Source organism: Mugil cephalus, chromosome 6 (genome assembly GCF_022458985.1).
Source record: "Mugil cephalus isolate CIBA_MC_2020 chromosome 6, CIBA_Mcephalus_1.1, whole genome shotgun sequence".
NCBI classification, from domain to species: Eukaryota; Metazoa; Chordata; class Actinopteri; order Mugiliformes; family Mugilidae; genus Mugil; species Mugil cephalus.
Genome location: NC_061775.1, coordinates 13,652,299 through 13,673,059, shown reverse-complemented (window position 1 = coordinate 13,673,059; position 20,761 = coordinate 13,652,299). Strand labels below are relative to the sequence as shown.

The window sequence follows — 20,761 nt, the reverse complement described above, 5'->3', positions numbered from 1 at the left end:
GAGGCAGGCGAAAGTGGAAGGAAGGGAGTAAGTAGGAGAGGCATCTCTGACCTGACCGAGAGCCAAAAACACAAATTCTTTCCCTTTTTCTCATATTTTTTCCCCAAGCATTGCTCTTTTACTCTTCAGAAAAGCTTTACTGTTGCAATGTCACATGTTGTGATAACCTTTGGTGAGTTTCCGTTTGAGCCGTCAGAGATTTTGATCACACTGCAGAACCCGGGAGGAGAACCACTTGGATTCACAGGTTAGATGTCTTTAAACATATAGGAGTAAGAGCAGTGGATATTTCCGGCACAGAATAGTTACACAAATTGAGTCTGTCCCTTTTTTATTATTAGCAACGTGTTCTGGCATAAGTTTCATTTGAGAAGTAGAAAGACGTGGTCGTCTAATAATAAATTAAAAGTGGAAGAGCAGCTTGCCAAAAAAGGGGCGACAGGATATGATTTAATGTCCCACATGTTTCTGGATTGGGCCCACCTCCCTTTAGGGACATATGTGTGAACATCTGCTACCAGAACTATGCATTAGTATTTGCAGAATAGTCTCAATGCCATGGCGGCATCATCATAAATATATACTTCTTTAAGTTTTTTTTTTTTTTTTTTTAACATTTCACCCCTTGCTTCTTACCTTCTGCTTATGATGAATGTGAGGAAATAAGTTTTTATTTTTTTATTTTTATTTTTTTAGATTTCAATTGTAGACAACACGTTACCAACTCCAGCTCCAACAGTATCACTTCAAATAATGCAAACCAGTTTTCCAGCAGATGTCTAGAAAAGCTGATTTGATCAAGGTGGGTTGATGCCAAACATCCGCTAGAAAGCTAACAGGGTGGCTAAGTTCAGCCAAAGCTAAGCGCGCCCGGCCCACCAACTGTTCCCCAGCTGTGGTCAATAAATCATCTTGATTAATCTTATTAGCAGAGCAGCATTAACCACCATCTCAGCTCCTGACTGTCGTGGAATTTGTTCAATTAAATATGTTTAAATGTATTCATTGATTCATTTAATTTCAAAATAAAAGTTCACGGAAAGACGCTGGTGAGCATAGTAAGATTAATTACTTAATTACTTAATAAGCTTTTATGGAGAACAAATAACTAAAGAGAGGTTTGTTTTCTTAAAAATGGAAAGACAGACTAAATGCAGTATCTGCTATTTGTTTCAAGTCTGACTGATGGAATAATATTTGTAAAATGAAGTTATGAAATGTGTTAGAGTTTGCCAGTCAGACTGAAAATATAACTAATCCTGCATAGTCCCGGTTGAAAAGAGTAGTGGCAAGTACCGATGTGTAGTTTTTCATGAAGGTATGGTCGACAATCGTTAACAGTTGAAGAGAAAAGGCTGTTTCCCTTGTTTTCTTTCTTCATTCTTTGTAAGGTCTTTTAGTGACTTCCTAGAAAGCACTCTGGGTTAAACGGTTAACATTTGGAACATGTCAGCAAAAGACTTGTGTCATTTGGTACTCATTAAAGTACTTCTATCCACAGATGAAAAAATATAAGCACACAGTATAAGCACACAGATGCATCTGGAATTTTTATAGAGTATAAATCTACTTTGTAAAGTTATTGGTCCTGGAACTACAGCCACCGACTACAAACAAGAATGAAGAGAGTGATTAATGCTGTGACAGGGGTGGAAAATACGGGGTGTATGGCAGTCTGATGTCGTTTTTGGAGTCTCGCTTACTGATCACACAAGTTGCTGAGAATAAGAGACAGACCTGGGTCTGTAGCCTCGATTCCCCAACTGATATTGGAGAAAACACACTCCGGTCCGTGCTCTCGCTATTAGTCATCGCATTATTTGGCAGGCTGATATTCTCTCAGTGGGGCTCGGGTCACGGCTACACGTTTTCAAGAACTTTCCACTGTTTCAGAGGAACACGCTCAAGGCAGCCTTCTACAAACAGTGGCCTTTCCAACGCAGTCATTTTACGCTTCTCAACAGGTTGATGGCACGGTTGCAGGCTTTACAAGGACATCATCCAGAGCTAGAGGGATCCTGGTAAATGGTAAATGTCCTTGTAAATATATACCGCATCTATTGTATATGGTACGTATTGGAGCTCAAAACATTTACAGTCTCAATGACACACATTCGTTCACAAGCCAAAAATGATAATTATGAATCTTTATAAATAAATAAATCTTTTTTTTTTTTTTCCCGTATGGTACAAACTCTCTACCACTGAGCACATTTCTTTAAATGGCAGCACTCATTTAAAAGTGTTCCACAATAACAAGTACTCAAGTCCCACCCACAATGTGTTTGCAATGTGAAAAGTGTCCAGTAAAGCTTCTCAGCTGCTGCTGTTCCTCTGAGTCATCCCCTATCGCCCCTCTAATCCTTCGAGTGTGACATTTTTTATCTTGCGTGCCGTATTTCAAATACAGTGCAGTCGTGGAGATCTTTGTTGCATAAATGCAGTGATTGTTTATTGTAAACTGCCAATAAAAAATTAAAAAAAACCCTTGGGGTTTTTAGCGCATCTTGCCACAGATAATTATGTACTAGGATAATAATGGTCTTTATATGAGCTGAATCACCACTGTGCTCCATAACTCATACAGCGCATCAAACATTTCATTCAGGTCAGGGTCACAGTGACACCAGAACAGGCATTGGTTTCATGGATGATAATTTAGGACCTTAATGCAAAAGCATCATCGGATATGAAAGAGCTACTTGGTACTGCACTGATTTAGATTTTCACTTCCACTGAGATGGAGAGCTGCAATTTTTAACAAGGGCGGTTAAATTTGACATAGTCGTTTAGAGAAGACACATTTCCTAATTGGTAACTTAAACGTTTCTCAGCTGAAACTTTTTTGGGTTAAGTTGGTCTGGGGTCACTCCGTTGGGAGCTGATTCTGCTCGGGCAAAGATCAAGTTGTTTGGACGGGGCCTTATGCAGAAAACATAAGAAAATAAGAGGATTTTATGATAATTATTATCACTGTTGTTGAAAACAAAAACTTGAATCACTGCCCACAATAAAATCCGAGTGGTGTGTTGCAACATTAACCAACGTTTTGTACTTTTTTTCTTCCGTCATACAACTGATGCCTCACTTTAGGGTAACAGTAACTTCAAACCTCATTATCTATTCCTGTAATTTTTTTTTTATACATTTGTGCTCTTCAGATGGGAGCCAAAATAACGCTGAGGGCATCAACACTGCGAGATTTATAGTGCACCCATGAAGGACCGAACTGGAAAATGTTTTTCACAGTCTTAGCTGTTCCCTCTGTCACAGTTTGATTGAACCTAGTCAGCAAAAACTGAAAAAAAGTGCATCTATGCATGCTAACCATCTTTAACTGTAAATTATCGACCCGTCTTTAACGTGCTACTCACATGAAGATGGGAGCACTAAAGAAAGGTGTGATGCAAGCAGTCCTATGCTGCTCATTAACGTTGGACGTTCCACTGCAAAATAAAAAGTGGCATTACCCTGATGAAACCTCATACTCTAAAAGCAGTCATTACTGACCAATGAAATAACCCTAGTGTGACTGCGGCGCTAAGAGCCAGAGAACTACAAGAGCCGAGCCAAAGCTGCGGTGGAATCTGGGTCAGAGCTAGTTAACAGATCCGCGCTCCTCCGAGTACAAAGCAAAAACTACAGCGTGGCAGTCTGGAACCCGGTCGCTGCAGTGTTGGAAAACCGAGCGGCCCTCCAAAAAGGAGAGCATAAACAGGGCCTGCCAGCTCGACAGTGAGATCAAAGTACTGTCACATCCGATCAGAGGCCCGTTACTTTCGGAGGGTCACTCCACAAATGGAGCCGCGAAACTGCGCAGGAGGAGACTTTCATGTTTGCCTTTTTTGTGTGTGTGTTTCTCACTGAATAAACACTGGAGCCAGTATTTCCATTTTAACATCCACAAACTAAACATTAAAATCATAAAAAGAACAGCTTGTGATATCTTATTTTACGTGCTGCTTCGCAGTTAAACTGTTCCAGGTTTTTTTATGGCTTCGAAATGATCGGAAATATGAGGCAACATTTAGAAAAAAAAAAAAAAAAAAAACGTCATTTCGTCTCTGTGGGTTTCAGGGAGAGAAGTTTCAGTCTTGAGTCATTAAATTCAAACAACTTAAAATAAATATGTAATAATAGTAATACATTTTATTTATATAGCGCTTTTCAAAACTCAAAGACACTTTACAGACATAAAACAGAACACATTAAATAAATAAAGGTCCTGGATTAATGAATAAGAACGGAAGAGAAGCTGCCAGGTATTCTCCCAGAGAGGAAACACTGGGCAGATTTGACCTGTGGTCTGATCCAGCTACAGGCGCAGACAGCAACACTGGATGTTGACAAGACAGCAGCTGAGTGCAGGGAGCGCATTCACGCTCCTGCTCGATTCCCACTTGGCACCAAAAGTGTAGAGAAAATGACATAGATTCCTATGTCTCATCCTATGTCTCATCTAAACTATATACACTGATCAGGCAAAACATTATGATCCTAACACTGTGTAGGTCTCCCGTGTGCCTCCAACACTGTTGTGGCCTTCTGATGGTGTCCTGTGGTGTCTGGAAACAGGATGTTGTTAGTGGGGGGCCTTTGGGTCCTATGGGTTGAGGGGAGGGGGCTCTGTGGATCAGGTTTGCGCATCTCATCTCTAGGTGGATGCTACACATTTAAGTGACATCCACACAGACGCCAGGTCCAAAAGTTTCCCAGCAGAATGTTATTTACTTCTCCTTTCAGTGGTTTTAACGTAGTGGCTGACCGGTGTATATTTGTTACTTTCAGCAGGACAGATGATCTTGAATGATTATAGAAGCACAATAGGAACAATACATGCAGCAGCGTCTCTCAATCTATACTCTCCCACGACTGCCAAGGCAGTCATGCGGCCTCCGGCGTATGCAGCTTTGAAAGAGTGGGAGAGTGGCGTCCATCCTGAATACACTCCTGTGTGAATGGTGCTTTAGTCAGAACACCATATTGTCATTTGTTGTCTTGCCCAGCCTGAAGCCTTGATATCTGCTACCTGCGCAACTCATGTGACTATCCACTACTGGACACAAAGTTGCTTTAATAGCAAAGTCAAGGTGGGAACAAGAACTGAGAACTGTGTATTTCTCTTTCCCCAACTGCTTGTTTGTTCGGTATCCAACCCACTGGCATTTATTTTGTTGCACAGAAACTGGTTACATTTGCTTGCCTTACAAGTAAAAAGTTTGAAAACCGTATTGCTTTAACATGGACAGGTGCCTGCAGGCAATTTTTATATCTTATAAGTACAGAAAAGGCAGCTTCTGCCCTGTTGGATATGAACTGGAAGGAGGTTGGCTTATGGCAACAATAAGAAATCTAATCTCATCCCAGCATTTTACCCTCCTCCAATCACGAACGCAGTCACTCTTACGGACATGTCGTACGTTCGTTTAATCTTCCTGCTGATGAACTGCACTATACTTACCTAATCTGTTTATGCTGAGCATGTTGTTCTTGTGCCATATGCTTCCAAGGTCCCCATGTTCATGGCTGGTACTACACAAAAGCTTTAATAAAAATTAAAAAACAAAGAACAAAAAAAAAAAAAAGTCACTTTGGCAGGATGTCCAGCGGTAGAACATCCCTCTCATGGATTTAGAACAACAGCATCAGTGTTGTATCCCCTGGAGTCAGGAATGCTTTCAAGAGCAGAAAGGAGCTCTGAGGAAGTGCCACAGAAAACACCACATTGGTGAATTGTTACAGAACCACTCCTGTCCCTTAGAAGCCAGCATGGGGCTATGCGGCAGAAAGCTGATGAAGCCGTTGCTATGGAAACGACACAATAGCCCAGTTGCAGATTTATGAATGTTGCAGAATACAATATCTTGCAAGCACTCTGGATTTTTTTTTTTTTTTTTTTCTTTCATCTTGTCATGAGTCTTTGGTGTAAATTAAACAAATTCCCAGGTTTTAAAAATATTTCTTTTGGTAGCTCCCAAAGGTTCTCTGAACTCCCCCGCCAAAAAAGACAAAACACTAAAGTAGTCAATACTACCCAGCAAAGATATATTTATTTAGTCTTATTCTTTAAGGGATTCATACAGTAAGGATAGAGCAGCAGTGAAAAATCTTTCTACGTTACGTTACTGGCTAAAAAAAAATCTTATCATGAGACGAGGAGGCACTTAGACTGTCATGTCCATGATTGTGTAAAAAGGACATCAATCTGCTCTAAACTCAACAGCTCCAGATATAATACACTCAAAGATTTTTATTAGCATGAAAGGTTATTTAAAAACTTGACACGAACTGAATTAGTATCACAAAGCAGAGTGCCTGCCTTTATTCTGACACACTGAGAGTCTCATCAAGAGAGGGCCTGCAGATGGGGACTTAATGAAAGAATGAATTATCTGTCCATCCATTTTATTCTCCAGTTATAATGGCAGAGCTGCTGACTAATCCCTTGGTTGGTTAGTGAGGTCACTAGAAGGAAAAGTTGTTCAGACTGCAAGAGAGAATTAATAATTTTTTTTTTTCCAAAACCAGTTCTTCATGATTTTACTCTATTCAGTGTTCTGAGGTGTAGTTAGTTGACTGCGGGTCCACGTCTTGTCTTCTACAGCTTGGCTTTGCCCGGTTGCAGCTGCAGGCTTTGAAGCTTCATGGCCAGTCCCATGTTCCCCGTGATCTTCAGCTTGCCCTGGAAAAATGCCTGAAAGAGTAAAGAGCGGGCGAGAAAGTCATCCAGACAGTTTGGAATATGAAACACTTTCATTCTTGATGGTTTAGAGAACTAACATAGTGCTGGTTTTAAGAGTCACCATGAGAGATTAACTCAACCAAGGGAAAAGTGGGGCAACGTCAACAACGGCTTATGAAATGCCAGGAAACTGCATGCCACATTTGTGAGTGAGCGGAGATATGATTGCTGGTAGATGATCCCTTTTTCCCTTTCTAACTCAACATTGTCCAGATTTAGGAACGTCAAAGCAGGAAAACACTCCAACTTGACACAAACACAGGACAATGGCAGCTCGGAGCTCATGCATGGTCTTAGTCTCTTTTGAAAGCCAAGACTCTGAAGCTTCCATCATAAAATTCATTAAGTGGTGTTGTTCTTGAGTGATCAACGTTGGCACACGGTTGAAAAGTAAGAAGTTGTTGGGTTTGCCTGTTTTTTTTTTTTTGTTGTTGTTGTTTTGAAAAAATGTGTTGGTTGAATCCTATAATGACTTTTATCAGTGAAATCAGACATGTTGCATGCAGCATTTACTCAAACACAACTCGTGTACAGAGCTCTGATTGGTTCAAAAAGCTACTGCTGTCCCACACATGATCCAGAGGGATGTTAAAGGGTTAAGACTGCTTCTTGGATGAGAGGCAAAATGTCTTCCTCCTGGTGTGAGTAACCTTTACACACCAGTGGTGGAGACATGTTATCGCTCTTTCAGTACAAAGAACTTGGGCGTGTGACACCATTCCCTTCTTATGCACAAAGCATCACAAATTTGAAGAAGTCGAGCGTGCAAGCTTTGCATCAAAGAGATATTTATACCCATTCAGCATTGTAAAAGGTCAAAAATACATCTAATCTTAAGAAAAGACTTAATATACTGCATCAATATACTATATCTAGGATATATTTTGAGGGATTGCAGCGGATTGCTGCTCATTGCATGTCCTAGCAGGATTTCTAAGGTAACGACCTTTAAAGAAGACACAAGCGATCGTGTGACAAATACGACTTCATGGTCCTTTAGATGACGTGTATTGTCTACGTTGCCGTTACTCTTCTGTTCATCCTCACTTAAGGTCGTCCAAATGATTTGACTGGCCTGGCAGACCTTTGCTGGATCATAATTAATTCCCACCGGAGCGACTCCAGACCTACTTTTGTTGTCAGGGAGGTCCATTTAGCTTCCAGGCTACCGAGATGGTTTGAAAAATGCTGTTCCCTTAGGTCTTCATATTGTGCATTGCCATCTTTTGCGTCACCCAACAGCCATTCTTGCTAGTATTTGGTGATAATTGCGCATAATTGCCTATTTTTCCCCTCAGTTGGTGATGCTGCCATTTGTTCTTGGAAAAAGGCCTCCGCATTAACAATATCTCAGTAGTTTTGAGGTCAGGAGGCTATGCTTGTTATTGTAAAAGCTTCATTTTACGGATGACCATTGACAGCCATTTAAACTGTTTGTCTGTGTATACTGTATATCTTATCTAGCATTCAAACATTCAAGGGTATGTTTTTAGTTATTATGGTTTAAACGACACATATTATGTGATAATGAATGGAGTTTTTAAAAAGAATAATTTGTGGAATTTGTGGCCAATCCAGGCTCTTTTTTTTAAATAATTGAATCAAACTTCAGCAGAGTCCGATGTTTTATAGTCATATAATAATAAATCTTTTTACTCAATGTTTGTACAGACAGTCCAACATTTTGTCTTGATGTCTTCAACATATGTCCTGACTAGGGATGGGCACCCCATTCTTTACCGATTCCCTCATCAATTCCTCCTCTGAATTTTTGATCTAGAAAACGTAGGCATTCATGATTTTGTGTGAACAGCAGCAATTTTATTAAGTTTCTAACCAAGAGATAATAGCTTGTGTAAGCAAACGAGTAGGTAATTGGTCAATGGATCCTCACTAGAAATACTCCGTTGAGACCTGTTGATATCTACACTCGTTGACCAGATATTGTCGAACATATGTGGTGCTGCCGCTCTTGCTTGGAATTACAGTGCCGCATAAGTTGCACGTTGCAATGTTACCGTCCAGTTCATTCATCACGTCTACCTTGTTGTCATATGAGAGTCACGTGATGTGAATGACGTCCTTTGATGTAAAGATTCTTCTTCTTTCGGTTTATGGCGGCGGGCAAACAACTTTTAGGTGCATTACCGCCACCGTCTGGACTGGGATGTTAAGATTCGACATGAAAACCATCAACAAGGGGAATCGATAAGCACGAAGGCTAATGATATCGATGAATTGAACCAGCTGGAACCGGTTCTTTAAAAGAAACGGTTATCGATGTCCATCCCTAGTCCTGACACACATAACGGTTCCAACTTATTAGCTAAACCTATGGACAGGACACACAGGTAAGGTGGGGAGAAGTAATAAATGTTTTCAAACTACTACTAGTGTTCAATGTCTGGGTCTCAGGAGACTTAATTGCTTTTCCATTTGAATTTCACATCAAAACTATCAGTGACACAAAAGTAGAGAGCTTTTTTTCCCCCCACACATCAATTAAACAGTCCTACATTTTAATTTTTACAAAAGCTTATTTAATATGGAGTTCCATTTCTTCAGAGACGATAAAATTCTGGCTCTAACTCTTTGTTGCAAGGACAATCCACTGACGGACTAAATAGCATCTTCCGTGGTTTTTCCAGGCGTCTTTCAAAGTAACTAGCTTCACTTGATGTCTGTTTTCAATTGTTCTCTGTTCTCAAAATGATTTTCAGCAGGTGAAACGCTGCTGCATTTCTCGACAGCAGAAAAACAAAACAGTAAAAAAAGTTTTTTTTTGTTTTCTTTTTTAGTGCTGTAGATCACTGGGAACCTGACATTTAATAGAGACAGGATGGAGCAGCTAAGGTTGCAGTTTCGCTTACAACTTGCACCGCAGTTCAATACTCACAGTTTGGGGGTTCATCTTGCCCGTCATCAAGGCCAACAAGTCTGTGTCCGACATGGAAATGGTGCAATCTGCTTTCTTAGCTGTGGGGCCAAAAGACGGACGACAAGCGTAATTAAAATATGGATACTGCTTCACAGGGTGAGGATACTGAAGTCTAATAAGGTAAAACTAGATAGTCACAGTCACATTCAATGGTCAGCCTTGCTCATTTACGGAGATACAACCCTCACACTGTCACTCAGGCCCTCGGTTTTTCTCACCTGTGTCGTTGTGAACACTGCCTTTGCCGTTCTTTACATCCACAAACCAAGTAGCTTCCTGTCCATTTGGGCCATCCTTAACTTTGAAGGCAAACACTCCTCCAATCTTTTTTACAAACTGCTCCCCATCCTTCAAAAACAAATATCGCATACAGTCAAGCAAGAGGAAGTTTTCATTTATTTTGTGCAGTAACTAAAATTTCTCTTTAAGTTGACACATTTTTTGATGATTTATGTCGTCACATTCTTTAAAATTATTATTGTTCATTTGTGTTGAATGTGAATGAATCATTGCACATTTCTTCAAGTTCGTTATCTCCAGAGCCGAATATAAGAGGAAGATTTACTACACAGATGAAGTCCCACATCGATTTCACAGCTTATTTCTAGCACCTGTCCTTTAACTCCTGTGAGATCAACACCAATGGCTTTAATGGATTACTCGTTTTAATTCTTCCTTCCATGCCAAACTATATGGAAATGGCTTTATTTTGGGATGTGTTCATATTAAAAAGTAACAGTTAAAAGCCATGTGAAATGTTCACAAGAATTGCATGCAAACTGTTTCATAACAGAATATAAACCTTTTGGAATTTATGACCACTAGAGGCAATAGGGAGCTTTTCCTTAGAGGGCTCCTGCTTTGTATCCTGCCAATATGTGATGGGACACAGATTCTAAATATATTTAATCCATTTGTTGAGTTTAAACTGTGTACATGAGCCACTTTGGTAGAAACACAGGAAGGAATGAAAGACTGCTAGCACTCTTCCACAAACTTCCTCACTTTCTCCTTTGGCATTGTAAACATACTCGTGTTAACGTAACTCACTTGACAGCTAAATATAGATCAAATAACAATGGTAAGACACATGCACTGGTTTGGAATATCACCTGACATCTACAGAAAGCTGGGATTGAAAGAGACACAGAAAAAATCCACTTCAACAGATTCTCTCTGATAAGATGAAGATAAGCTCCACAGAAATTTTAAGTCTGTTTGTCTAATCAGTTTTCTGAGATATTACACTAAACTATGCCACTGGGTTGCCAGGCAGCCCCTCGTTGCCATTTGGTCATTAGTGAATCGTGTATGATTGAGGTCACGCAAAGGTAACTGCTTAATCAGGAGTTTTGGGAAACAATTTATCTGATTGAGTCAACATAAGCTCCAAATTATGACTGAAATGACTGGAAACTTATCCAGATGTTCCCCCGTGAGGCCAAAATCCTGTGCAGATAAACAGTGTGTATGACTGGATATACTAATATATAAAGGAAGTCTATATGAAACAACAGTCCCGGAAATCACCTCTTGAAGCTTCTTGTTGATTTCCTGGAACACCGCATGAGCCTTGAATCCCTCCAGTCCACCGCTAGCACTGGTGTCAATGGCTTGAATTCTGGACATGAAGAAGGCAAATGCATGAGAAAGCAAGGTTAGCAATTAAAGAAATTGCTGAAAGACAGCGAGTACACAGGCAAAGCAATCACTGATGAAATTATTGTTGTGTATTTGTAGTCATTCTTTTGCATAGGTGACACACATCTAGCCACCAGGCCTAATGTGACACACAAAGTTAAATCAATCATCATTCACACAAGGAGGCAGGAGGAGGCAGGTTTTGCACCTTGGTGTTTTGGCAACACCCCCAGAAAGTTATTTTAGGCAAACAAGACTAGGAGGGAGGCTACTTGTGTATTTGGTGCTTTGGGAGTTCGGAAGCACAGACTATGGAAGACGATCATTCAGTAATTTGGAATGGCTGCATATTTGATGATGCCAGCGAAATGCACTGTGTCAGACCTGACCGCCCCAAGTCCATGTAAGTTACCTGCAATTTCATCTTTAATAAAATGGGCTATTTGAACCGTAGCTGGCCAGGTGCGTATTTTGAATTTGAACAGTACTTCATAAGGACACATATTGGAATATGCCCCGGTTCCCTATTAAAATGAAAAAGAAGATTGTACTTTCAGTGGTCAGTGGAATAGAAAACATTTATACATGCACAAGTCAAATCTTCAAAGTTTCAGGACGCCAACTTTCATCTTTAGTGCCGTGATTTGACCAGTGTCTCATCTAACCTGAGCACTTGAACAACTGCCACTTTAACTGACGTTAAGGACACACTTAGCCAAGAAAAACACTGCTTCCGCTACCACACAACTGTGCTCACTGTGGCCAACGTCAACTTTGCGTCACAAAAGAATGAAATTGTTCAATGTTTCCCCAGTTCAGCTTTGATAAAGCAGATGACACTATCACGCTATCTGAGAGCTAAGTACGTCTGCGCTGTTATGGAATACACCCGCAGATAAGGGGATTATCCTGCATGTTATCAACCTTCACTATTGAAATATCAATAGAAATGTGTAGCTTATAGCCAATATATTGCCTTGAGCTTCTGCACTGCATTGCTAGACAAACCTGTATAACCAGGAAAGGGTTTGCTCAGCCAAATTCAATTCAGAGTAGCAAACAAACTACTGAGTATGGCGGAGACAGGTCAAGAGTCACGTCACAATTTGACAGCCGTAGCTTTGAGCTATTGAGGGGATTAGCATGATAACCAAAGCTTGGAAAAAAAAAAAAAAAGACCCTGCCACCTTATATGATGGTAGTTGTTCAAACCTTGTACTTGGCTTGCTGTTAGATGACAACACTTCTTTGTTTCTTCCTGCTTCCCATATATTCACTTAATGTGTCGATCTCAAATCTGTCTGGTTATTAAAAGCTTGATGAAGAATTTCCACCAGTATTCAAACCCCTCAGCATGCACTGTAGCAACGCTTTTTATAATTTTATAACTGATTGATTAGAGATTAACATTTAGGACTGGGCTTAACTTAAAAAAATAAATAAAAAGCCAGAGATTTCTAACATGCGAAGGAAATCCAAATCGTGACAGATACATCAACGCAGAGAGCCTCTAAAAGCTGCCTAGTTTTAAAAAGTTTGACGAACTTGGTGAAAGCAATGCCTTACGTAAGATGTGCCAACTAGACGTAAAGTATTGTAGAAATGGCACAAACCTCTGGTAGCGAACTGAATGAGGACCTTATGAATTGGAATGGAAATGATTCAGTGATACCCAGCCGTATTAATAATGAATGTGCTAACACCATTAGCAATGCTGGTCCTGGTGAGACCTCTCAATTGGAAAAGATAATAACAATAACAAATACGTCTATAAAAAATTTAAAATACAAACCATATTTTTACAAAGCAAAAATTATTATTTTATGTTCAAATTCCCATTTCCAAGTCAGAATTAAGGCCAAGTTCTTGCTTTTCTTTTAATAGTCATAAACTCTTGTTTAAGTTTGCTTCTTTGTTCACAATATTTGTTTATTGCTGCTTTTAGAATTAAAACTTTTGTTTATCTTTATATTTTCACCATGTGTTCATAATGTTCTCTCAAAGATCATCCAGTTCTGTATTAAAACCCTGTTTACATGGACATTATCTCATTGTGCTTCTTTGATAAGGAACTCTTTGTGACTGAGATAATTCCAAGTCTGGGATTCAACCTGATCAGGATGCACCTGGCTCCCTAGAAGACTTCTTGGACCTTTCCCAGGTTGTTCTGACAGTGACTCCAGATAAGATTCAGATTTAGCCAGGCGGTCAGTGACTCGTGTCAAATACTCAACCTATGAACCGTGTCATGCACCTGACTGTGGCCTAGATAAGAAGAAGCTGGAGGTCCACATGGAGCTGTTGAGGATGGCGCTGACATTTCAAGAGTCACATCACAGTTCAACAGCCCATAGCTAAGTGCTATCGAGGGGATTAGCACGCTAGCCTTGCACTAAGCTTGCAAAAACGCAAGCCGCGAGCGCTGTTTGACATTTAACCCATTTGTCATTTAACTCAGTGTAACCTTACCACTGACAAACCACACATTGTAATTCGATTTATCAAAAACGTGCCGCAGTTACTCGCATAAGTTTTAGTATGCTTACCGCCGTGTCTGTATTTCAGGCATTTTTTTTCTATGACGGTAGTTGATCAAGCCAGATGTCAAATGTTTCGCGGACCCACTGATGTACCTTGTACTTCGCAGACTGTTAGCTAACAACACTTCCTTGTTTCTTCCCATTTCCCGGATCTCCAGACTCGATGTGTCGATCTCAGATAGTTCCAGACCACAGATAGCCGAGAGAGGAATAGCGATCAGCTTAGTGTAAACATACTGGGCCAACTACTGAGAATAGTCTTACTCCATTACTCCAACCACTGAGAAAATGCAATTCTCAGTGCCAAATACTAGTACTAGTATATACTATCCTGCTGTCTCCCCTCCTCTCCCATCTTCTTGTGAGTGTCTCTGGCATGGAACTGTGTTTCTGACCTGTGGAGCGCCACAGTACTCATATGTGGTCTTAGTCTCATATCCTGCCCAGTCAGTCTCCATGGCATACAGTTATCCAGTCTATCTATCTATCTATCTATCTATCTATCTATCTATCTATCTATCTATCTATCTATCTATCTATCTATCTATCTATCTATCTATCTATCTATCTATCGAATGTAATTTACTGTGGAGGATTTATAAACTGAGAAACGCAAGAATTATATAGGACAATTCTGAACCCTTTAGAAACTCATTGCAACGTTCTCACATCCTCCAGGGATGACATGGATTATCATGCAATGTCAGTGCTCTTATTAAAGCAAAAGTGGGGTCACACATACTGTTAAGCTGACATTATCAGGGATTCAAGGATTCAAGGAAACTTTATTGTCATTCCAACAACATATACATGATGTGGAACGGAAATAAGCACTGAGGCCTGGTTAAGCCAACATTTAAGCAACTATATAAAGTAGAAATATAAGTATAAAGTAGAAATGAATTTACATTAAATAACAATAATACATTTATATTAACAGCGGAATTTACACATAGCTTAATTTCTGGTGTGGGGGCAGCAGGGGTGTGTGTGCATGTGTATGTGCCAGAGTTTAACAGTCAAACTGCTTGTGGGTAGAAGCTGTTACAGAGTCTGGGTCCTGATCCTCTTCCACCTACGGTCTGAGGGGAGAGGGGCAAACAGTGTGCACGCAGGGTTCGTGGGGTCCGTCATGAACCACTCGGTGCAGAACCTTCTTCTCTGAAGCTGAGCAGCTGTCGTGCCACACCATGATGCAGGAGCAGAGAATGCTCTCCACTGCACATCTGTAAAATGAGGTCAGAGGTACTGGTGGGCCTTCCTTATCAGGCAGGAGCTGTTGCTGCTCCGCGTGAGGTGGTCGGTGAGGTGTACGCCCAGGTACCAATTCATTTGTAATGAAAGTGTTAGGCTAAATATATAGTTTTCATTTGCCATTTGGTGTACAGTTTCTTAAAAAAAACATGTTCAGTGTATAAGTTATTTTATTTTGCAGAAGCAGACCCAAGCACTTCCAAACCGGTGGATATTTAACTGAAACAACATTATGTGCTTGAAGTGAGATATGTGACATGAAAAAAAAATATCCACAGATACAACATGTACCCAGCAATTTGTAAAGAAGTGGTAGCAATATTAGCAACAGCAATATTAGATGGTATGAAGGCATACCATCATGGTTGACTGTATAGAGTAGGCTCTGCAAAAGGGACAGGTCAGCACATTACACTGCATTTAATATATACAATAGAAGTGGAAGATGACATCTAATTATTGCTGTAATGGAAATGAACTATCACCCTCACTGCTTTTGTAGAGCAGAGCAGAGTGCATGAGTGGGTGTTTGGGCTTCAGATGGTGGTTGAGGTGAGTCGGAGAGAGCTCAAGGACAAGTGCCCCGCTGGCACTGGGTTAATCACTCCCTTGCTCACAATCTATGGAAAGACTGTTCAGTGAGCTTTTTTTCTTTAGCTAGTGTGTGGGGTTTAAGCTCAGAGTCCTAAACCGCAGAACACACAATGCTAAGAACACACAGTCATAAACCAGGAAAACACTGCACCCTGCTGGACAGATGATCGCATAATGAAAAATGGATGGTTTCACATTGTAGTGGATTCCCACAGAATCAAAGTGTAAAAACAATACATCGATTAGAAAGAACACAGCCCAAATGACTGTATGTCATGAACAAGCAACAGTGTACATGGTCACTATTTGCCACTTGTCTCTGCCTTTTATTAATAAAACCCCAAGTAGTTTAATGCAGGAAAATGTAATATTGGTTTATAAAAGCCATTTTGATTAAGATACTGCAATCTATCAATCTACTCAGATTCAGAAAACTTTATAAGTCTCAGGCGGCATTTTAAGGCACCTGTGAGCAGCGTGATGTGCAGAACAGGACATTTTAAACAATAAAATAGGACAATACACAATAAAATAGGACAATGTACATTATAACACAGGTAGTATGGATAACAAATAATAATACCAACAATAATAATAAACTCTTACGGGGTTGGCCATTCAAACACTCTTGTACGTTGACCCATTGACCCCAACAACACCCCGAAAACCAGGCGGAGTCACGTGACGTGCTCCACCGGTTCAACTTCCTGTTTCCAGCTCTTTTCCTTATTTTTGTTTTCTCTTACAGCTTATCACTGACTGTATTGCACCAGTTTGAGGTGTATAAACATATTCTTATTTTTCTCCGCTGAACGAATCTCACTGTCAAGCTCGTTCGGAAACACACCGGTTAACCGAGGCTATATCTCGGTTGCTAATGCTAGCTGTGACAGCTGCAGTGCGGATGCTCCTTGAGGCTTTGCTTTTGACGATTGGATTGAGCTCTCCGGTGCGCTTCGCGTCGATCAGGACCATTTGTAGGTGTTCAGTTTCCCCCACTAGCGCTCAAGCACCATGGCAGGTCTGCTTTCAGTGCAGTGTTTAGCCTCTTTGAGGACACCTGGGAGTCTAATTCATGCGAGAAGCGCTGCTTTGGGGATTCATACGCGACACTACAGCAGCAAAAAATCCTCTTCGTCGGAGTATTTGCACCAAAGCGTGGTGCCGTCGATGCATTACCAGAAGAGCCTCCCCAGGTAAGGAACTAAACTAGTAGAGGGTTTTGCCTAGAACCCCTTTCACATAAAGCCCAATTAAAATGTTCTCCAATTTAACTAAACTTTGGTTTAATGTGAATGTGGACTACGGTGAAAATTTCAAGTGGATGTTGCAAGGTGTCTGAATGAAAGAAGGTGACCCATTAAGCGTTTAGATGAATGTAGGTAAAAGGGCACACCTGATATAAGCTCGGTCACCACTAGGGGACCAAACGATGACTGACAGATCAGCCACAACATTAAAACCACTGACGGGAGAAGTAAATAACATTGATCATATTGTTGACGATGCAGTGTTCTGCTGGGAAAAAGTTGGACGTGGCATTCGTGTGCATCCACCTGCACCAGACCAGGCCCCCTCACCCCATAGCAGTGAAACGGGATGCAGCCTGACTCGGACACACACACAAAAACAAAACAAAAAAATAATAGAAAAAAATAGACTCCTGGGAGGAACCAGAACAGTTCTGATCCACAGAGCCCCCTGCTCAACCCATAGGACCCAAAGGCCCTCATGTTCATTCTCTGATGAGTCACAACTGTTTTGGAGGCACAAAGAAGACCTACACAATATTATAAAAGTGGTCGTAATATTATGTCTGATCGGTATACTTTGTGTTGTTCTTTTGCTGTTTAGACTACCCATACCCAAACTGGAGGATACAATCAGGAGGTATTTAGCTGCCCAGAAGCCTCTGTTGGGTGATGACCAGTTCAGGTAATTATTTCACAAGAAAAACAAAAAACACCGTTTTGTATCCTTATTTGATGCATGAAACTTAACCTGCAACAATCCTTATGATTCACCCTCAGAGCAACAGAGAAACTTGCTCAGGATTTCCAGAACGGTGTGGGGAAGCAGCTGCACGAAGAGCTGGTCGCTCAGGACAAAAACAACAAACACACAAGCTACATCTCAGGTGAATGTCGACCCAGGAACTGGAGCATCTCAAATGCTTAGAGGGAATCCGGTTAAACGACTTCTTTTCTTCCAGGGCCGTGGTTCGACATGTATCTCTCTGCACGCGACTCCGTGGTGCTCAACTTCAACCCCTTCATGTCCTTCAATCCCGACCCCAAGACGGAGTACAACGACCAGCTGTTGCGCGCGACCAACATGGTGTGTTCAGCGGTGCGCTTCATGAAAACCCTCCGGGCTGGTCTACTGGAGCCAGAGGTTTTCCACCTGAACCCGGCCAAAAGCGACACGGACGGATTCAAGAACCTGATCCGTTGGGTCCCGTCCTCCTTGTCTTGGTATGGAGCCTACATGGTGAATGCCTACCCCCTGGACATGTCGCAGTACTTTCGCCTCTTTAACTCAACTCGGATTCCAAAGCGCGGCCGGGATGAGCTCTTCACCGATGATAAGGGGCGACATCTGCTAGTGATGAGGAAAGGCAACATGTACGTGTTTGACATTGTAGACAGGGATGGGAATTTGGTGAAGCCTGCAGAGGTCCAGTCACACTTTAAGTACATTTTGTCTGATTCGACGCCAGCGCCCGAGTTCCCTCTGGGCGTCCTGACCAGTGAGAACAGAGACGTTTGGGCCGGGCTCAGGGAGAAGCTCCTCGCAGCTGGAAATGCAGAGGAGTTGCGGGTCGTCGACAGCGCCCTTTTCTGTCTCTGTCTGGATGATGAGAGCATGCGGGACCATATTCACATCTCCCACAACATGCTGCATGGGGATGGCTGCAACCGCTGGTACGACAAGTCCTTCACCATCATCCTCACTAAAGACGGACAGGCTGCTATTAACTTCGAGCACTCCTGGGGCGACGGAGTAGCTGTGCTTCGCTTTCAGAACGAGGTCTTTAAAGACACAACGGAGCAGCCGCTGGTACACCCGGGTTCTGCTCCGGCCGCTGTGGATTCAGCCTCCGCTGTGCGCAGGCTTCAGTTCAACCTGGACGGCGAGCTGAAGAACGGCATCAAAAAAGCAAAGGAGAACTTCGACTCGGCCGTGTCGAAGCTCACCATCGACGCCATGGAGTTCAAGAAGGGCGGGAAGGAACAGTTGAAGAAGAGCAAGCTGAGTCCAGATGCTGTCGCCCAGCTGGCTTTTCAGATGGGCTTCCTGAGGCAGTACGGACAGACGGTAGCCACGTACGAGTCCTGCAGCACCGCAGCGTTCAAGCACGGCCGCACGGAGACCATCCGCCCGGCCACGATACACACCAAGCAGTGCTCGCACGCCTTTGTCTGCGAGCCAGGCAAACACAGTGCGACGGAGTTGCGGGCCATGCTCAGTGAATGCTCAAAATATCACGGGCAGCTCACCAAAGAAGCCGCTATGGGTGAGACTATTCTACATGCATATTTATTCATATATGATGTTTGATCAACTAATTTTGTCAAATATTGTGCACAATTTATTATTGTACAGATAGTTGACTTACATAACTTTCACCATGGCAACAAACACAAGCCTGCTGTGTCCATCCTAGGAAACATTTCCATTGTGCTGTTTTATTTCATTCATTTGTTGTTTTCGAGTGTGTTGAAGTCTCTGGGCCACTATAGCTTTGACGCTTATAGGTACCTCAAATTTAGTCTTCATCCTAATATATACAGCTACACTATACATCTGATGTGTAAAAGCTGTGTATCTTGGTTGCAACATTTAACAAGTAAAAACAATGGGCGCATGTGGCGCCCTGTTTGCTATCCAGGGAAGAGGTTATCTGTAGAGTCTGACTAGCGAGTGTTTTTAGCTCTTATAGAGGCCACAGTGCCATTCTAGTTCAAATATACCAAGCTAATGCCTGTGATCTTCTCACAGATGATTAAGTAGTGGACTCCACTAACTGCTCCCTTTTAATTCTCTCACCAGGTCAAGGTTTTGACCGTCACCTGTTCGCTCTGCGGTACCTGTCCAACTCAAAAGGCCAAGGTCTGCACAGCCTGTACGCGGATCCAGCTTACGCCGCCATCAACCACAACATTTTGTCCACCAGCACCCTCACCAGCCCCGCCGTCAATCTCGGCGGCTTCGCCCCGGTGGTGCCCGATGGCTTCGGCGTGGGCTACGGCGTCCACGACAACTGGATCGGCTGCAACGTGTCCAGTTATCCAGCTCGCAACGTCCACGAGTTCCTGCAGTGTGTCCAAAAGTCTTTAGAGGACATTTTCAGTGTCCTAGAAGGGAAGCCACTCAGCTAAGAAATTAAATTGATCACCAAAGACAAAAAAAAAAAAAAAAATGTAGTTTTACGCAACAGGGAACGTAAGCGCGGTTGTCATTCAAAGCTTCTGGTTATATTATTACATTTATGCACAATGAAGACAGAGATTAGTAAAATATTTCATACGGCATAGGAGGCTCTCGAGAAGAATAACAGAATCCCAGTAATTAAATAGATCTTTTAGAAATTAAACTGTGTGTTGCCTCATTGTTAGTAAATTAAACTTCATCTGTTTACACATGGGAAGAGCAACTGTTGGAGAACTAAATCTCCAGTGTTGGTTATTGACTTTGTATTTAATGACAAAGCTATGTTAAACGCAATAACTTTCTATTTAAACTAATTTAACCAGACAGTTCATTGTGACAGCAGTGTAGTCCGTAGCTTGATGGTAGGATTAACTGTTGTAGGGTTATATTGTGCAACTGCAGCCAAGATCAGCTAAGAGTGCTACTTGTCATTATTCATTCATAACTCTCTTTTGCAGTTGATGTCAGGAGAGAGATGCTGTGCCTTATGAAAAATCATGTGAAGCTCAACATTTACAGAATACTCACTGTATTTAAATTGTCATTATTGATTACAGTTTTGTTGGGATTGATTGTATTTTGAAGTAAAACTTAATTTAATTAATTACATTTCTCTCT

General features: G+C 41.6%; 2 protein-coding genes across 2 annotated transcripts; one reads left to right on the top strand and one right to left on the bottom strand.

The window, feature by feature from the left end:
* Positions 1-6,021: 6,021 nt before the first annotated feature.
* Positions 6,022-14,035, bottom strand: scp2b (sterol carrier protein 2b). The gene is made up of 5 exons (XM_047588144.1): positions 13,868-14,035; positions 11,211-11,301; positions 9,899-10,028; positions 9,639-9,718; positions 6,022-6,694 (listed from the first exon to the last, which is right to left on the bottom strand). The coding sequence occupies exons 1-5, from the start codon at positions 14,002-14,004 to the stop codon at positions 6,599-6,601; spliced, it is 534 nt and encodes a 177-aa protein (XP_047444100.1). The 5' UTR covers positions 14,005-14,035; the 3' UTR covers positions 6,022-6,598.
* Positions 14,036-16,388: 2,353 nt separating this feature from the next.
* Positions 16,389-20,747, top strand: cpt2 (carnitine palmitoyltransferase 2). The gene is made up of 5 exons (XM_047586465.1): positions 16,389-16,905; positions 17,564-17,644; positions 17,740-17,846; positions 17,922-19,226; positions 19,763-20,747. The coding sequence occupies exons 1-5, from the start codon at positions 16,724-16,726 to the stop codon at positions 20,089-20,091; spliced, it is 2,004 nt and encodes a 667-aa protein (XP_047442421.1). The 5' UTR covers positions 16,389-16,723; the 3' UTR covers positions 20,092-20,747.
* The last annotated feature ends 14 nt before the right edge of the window (positions 20,748-20,761 follow it).

Bases quoted from the DNA above. Each gene is read 5' to 3' on its own strand.
- scp2b (XM_047588144.1), bottom strand. From the start codon at position 14,004: ATGGGAAGAAACAAGGAAGTGTTGTTAGCTAACAGTCTGCGAAGTACA. The intron at 11,302-13,867 runs GTAAGCATACTA...CTTCATGTCCAG, and splicing joins CCTGAAATACAGACACGGCG to AATTCAAGCCATTGACACCA. The intron at 10,029-11,210 runs GTGATTTCCGGG...TTGTTTTTGAAG, and splicing joins TCAACAAGAAGCTTCAAGAG to GATGGGGAGCAGTTTGTAAA.
- cpt2 (XM_047586465.1), top strand. From the start codon at position 16,724: ATGGCAGGTCTGCTTTCAGTGCAGTGTTTAGCCTCTTTGAGGACACCT. The intron at 17,645-17,739 runs GTAATTATTTCA...ATTCACCCTCAG, and splicing joins TTGGGTGATGACCAGTTCAG to AGCAACAGAGAAACTTGCTC. The intron at 17,847-17,921 runs GTGAATGTCGAC...CTTTTCTTCCAG, and splicing joins ACACACAAGCTACATCTCAG to GGCCGTGGTTCGACATGTAT.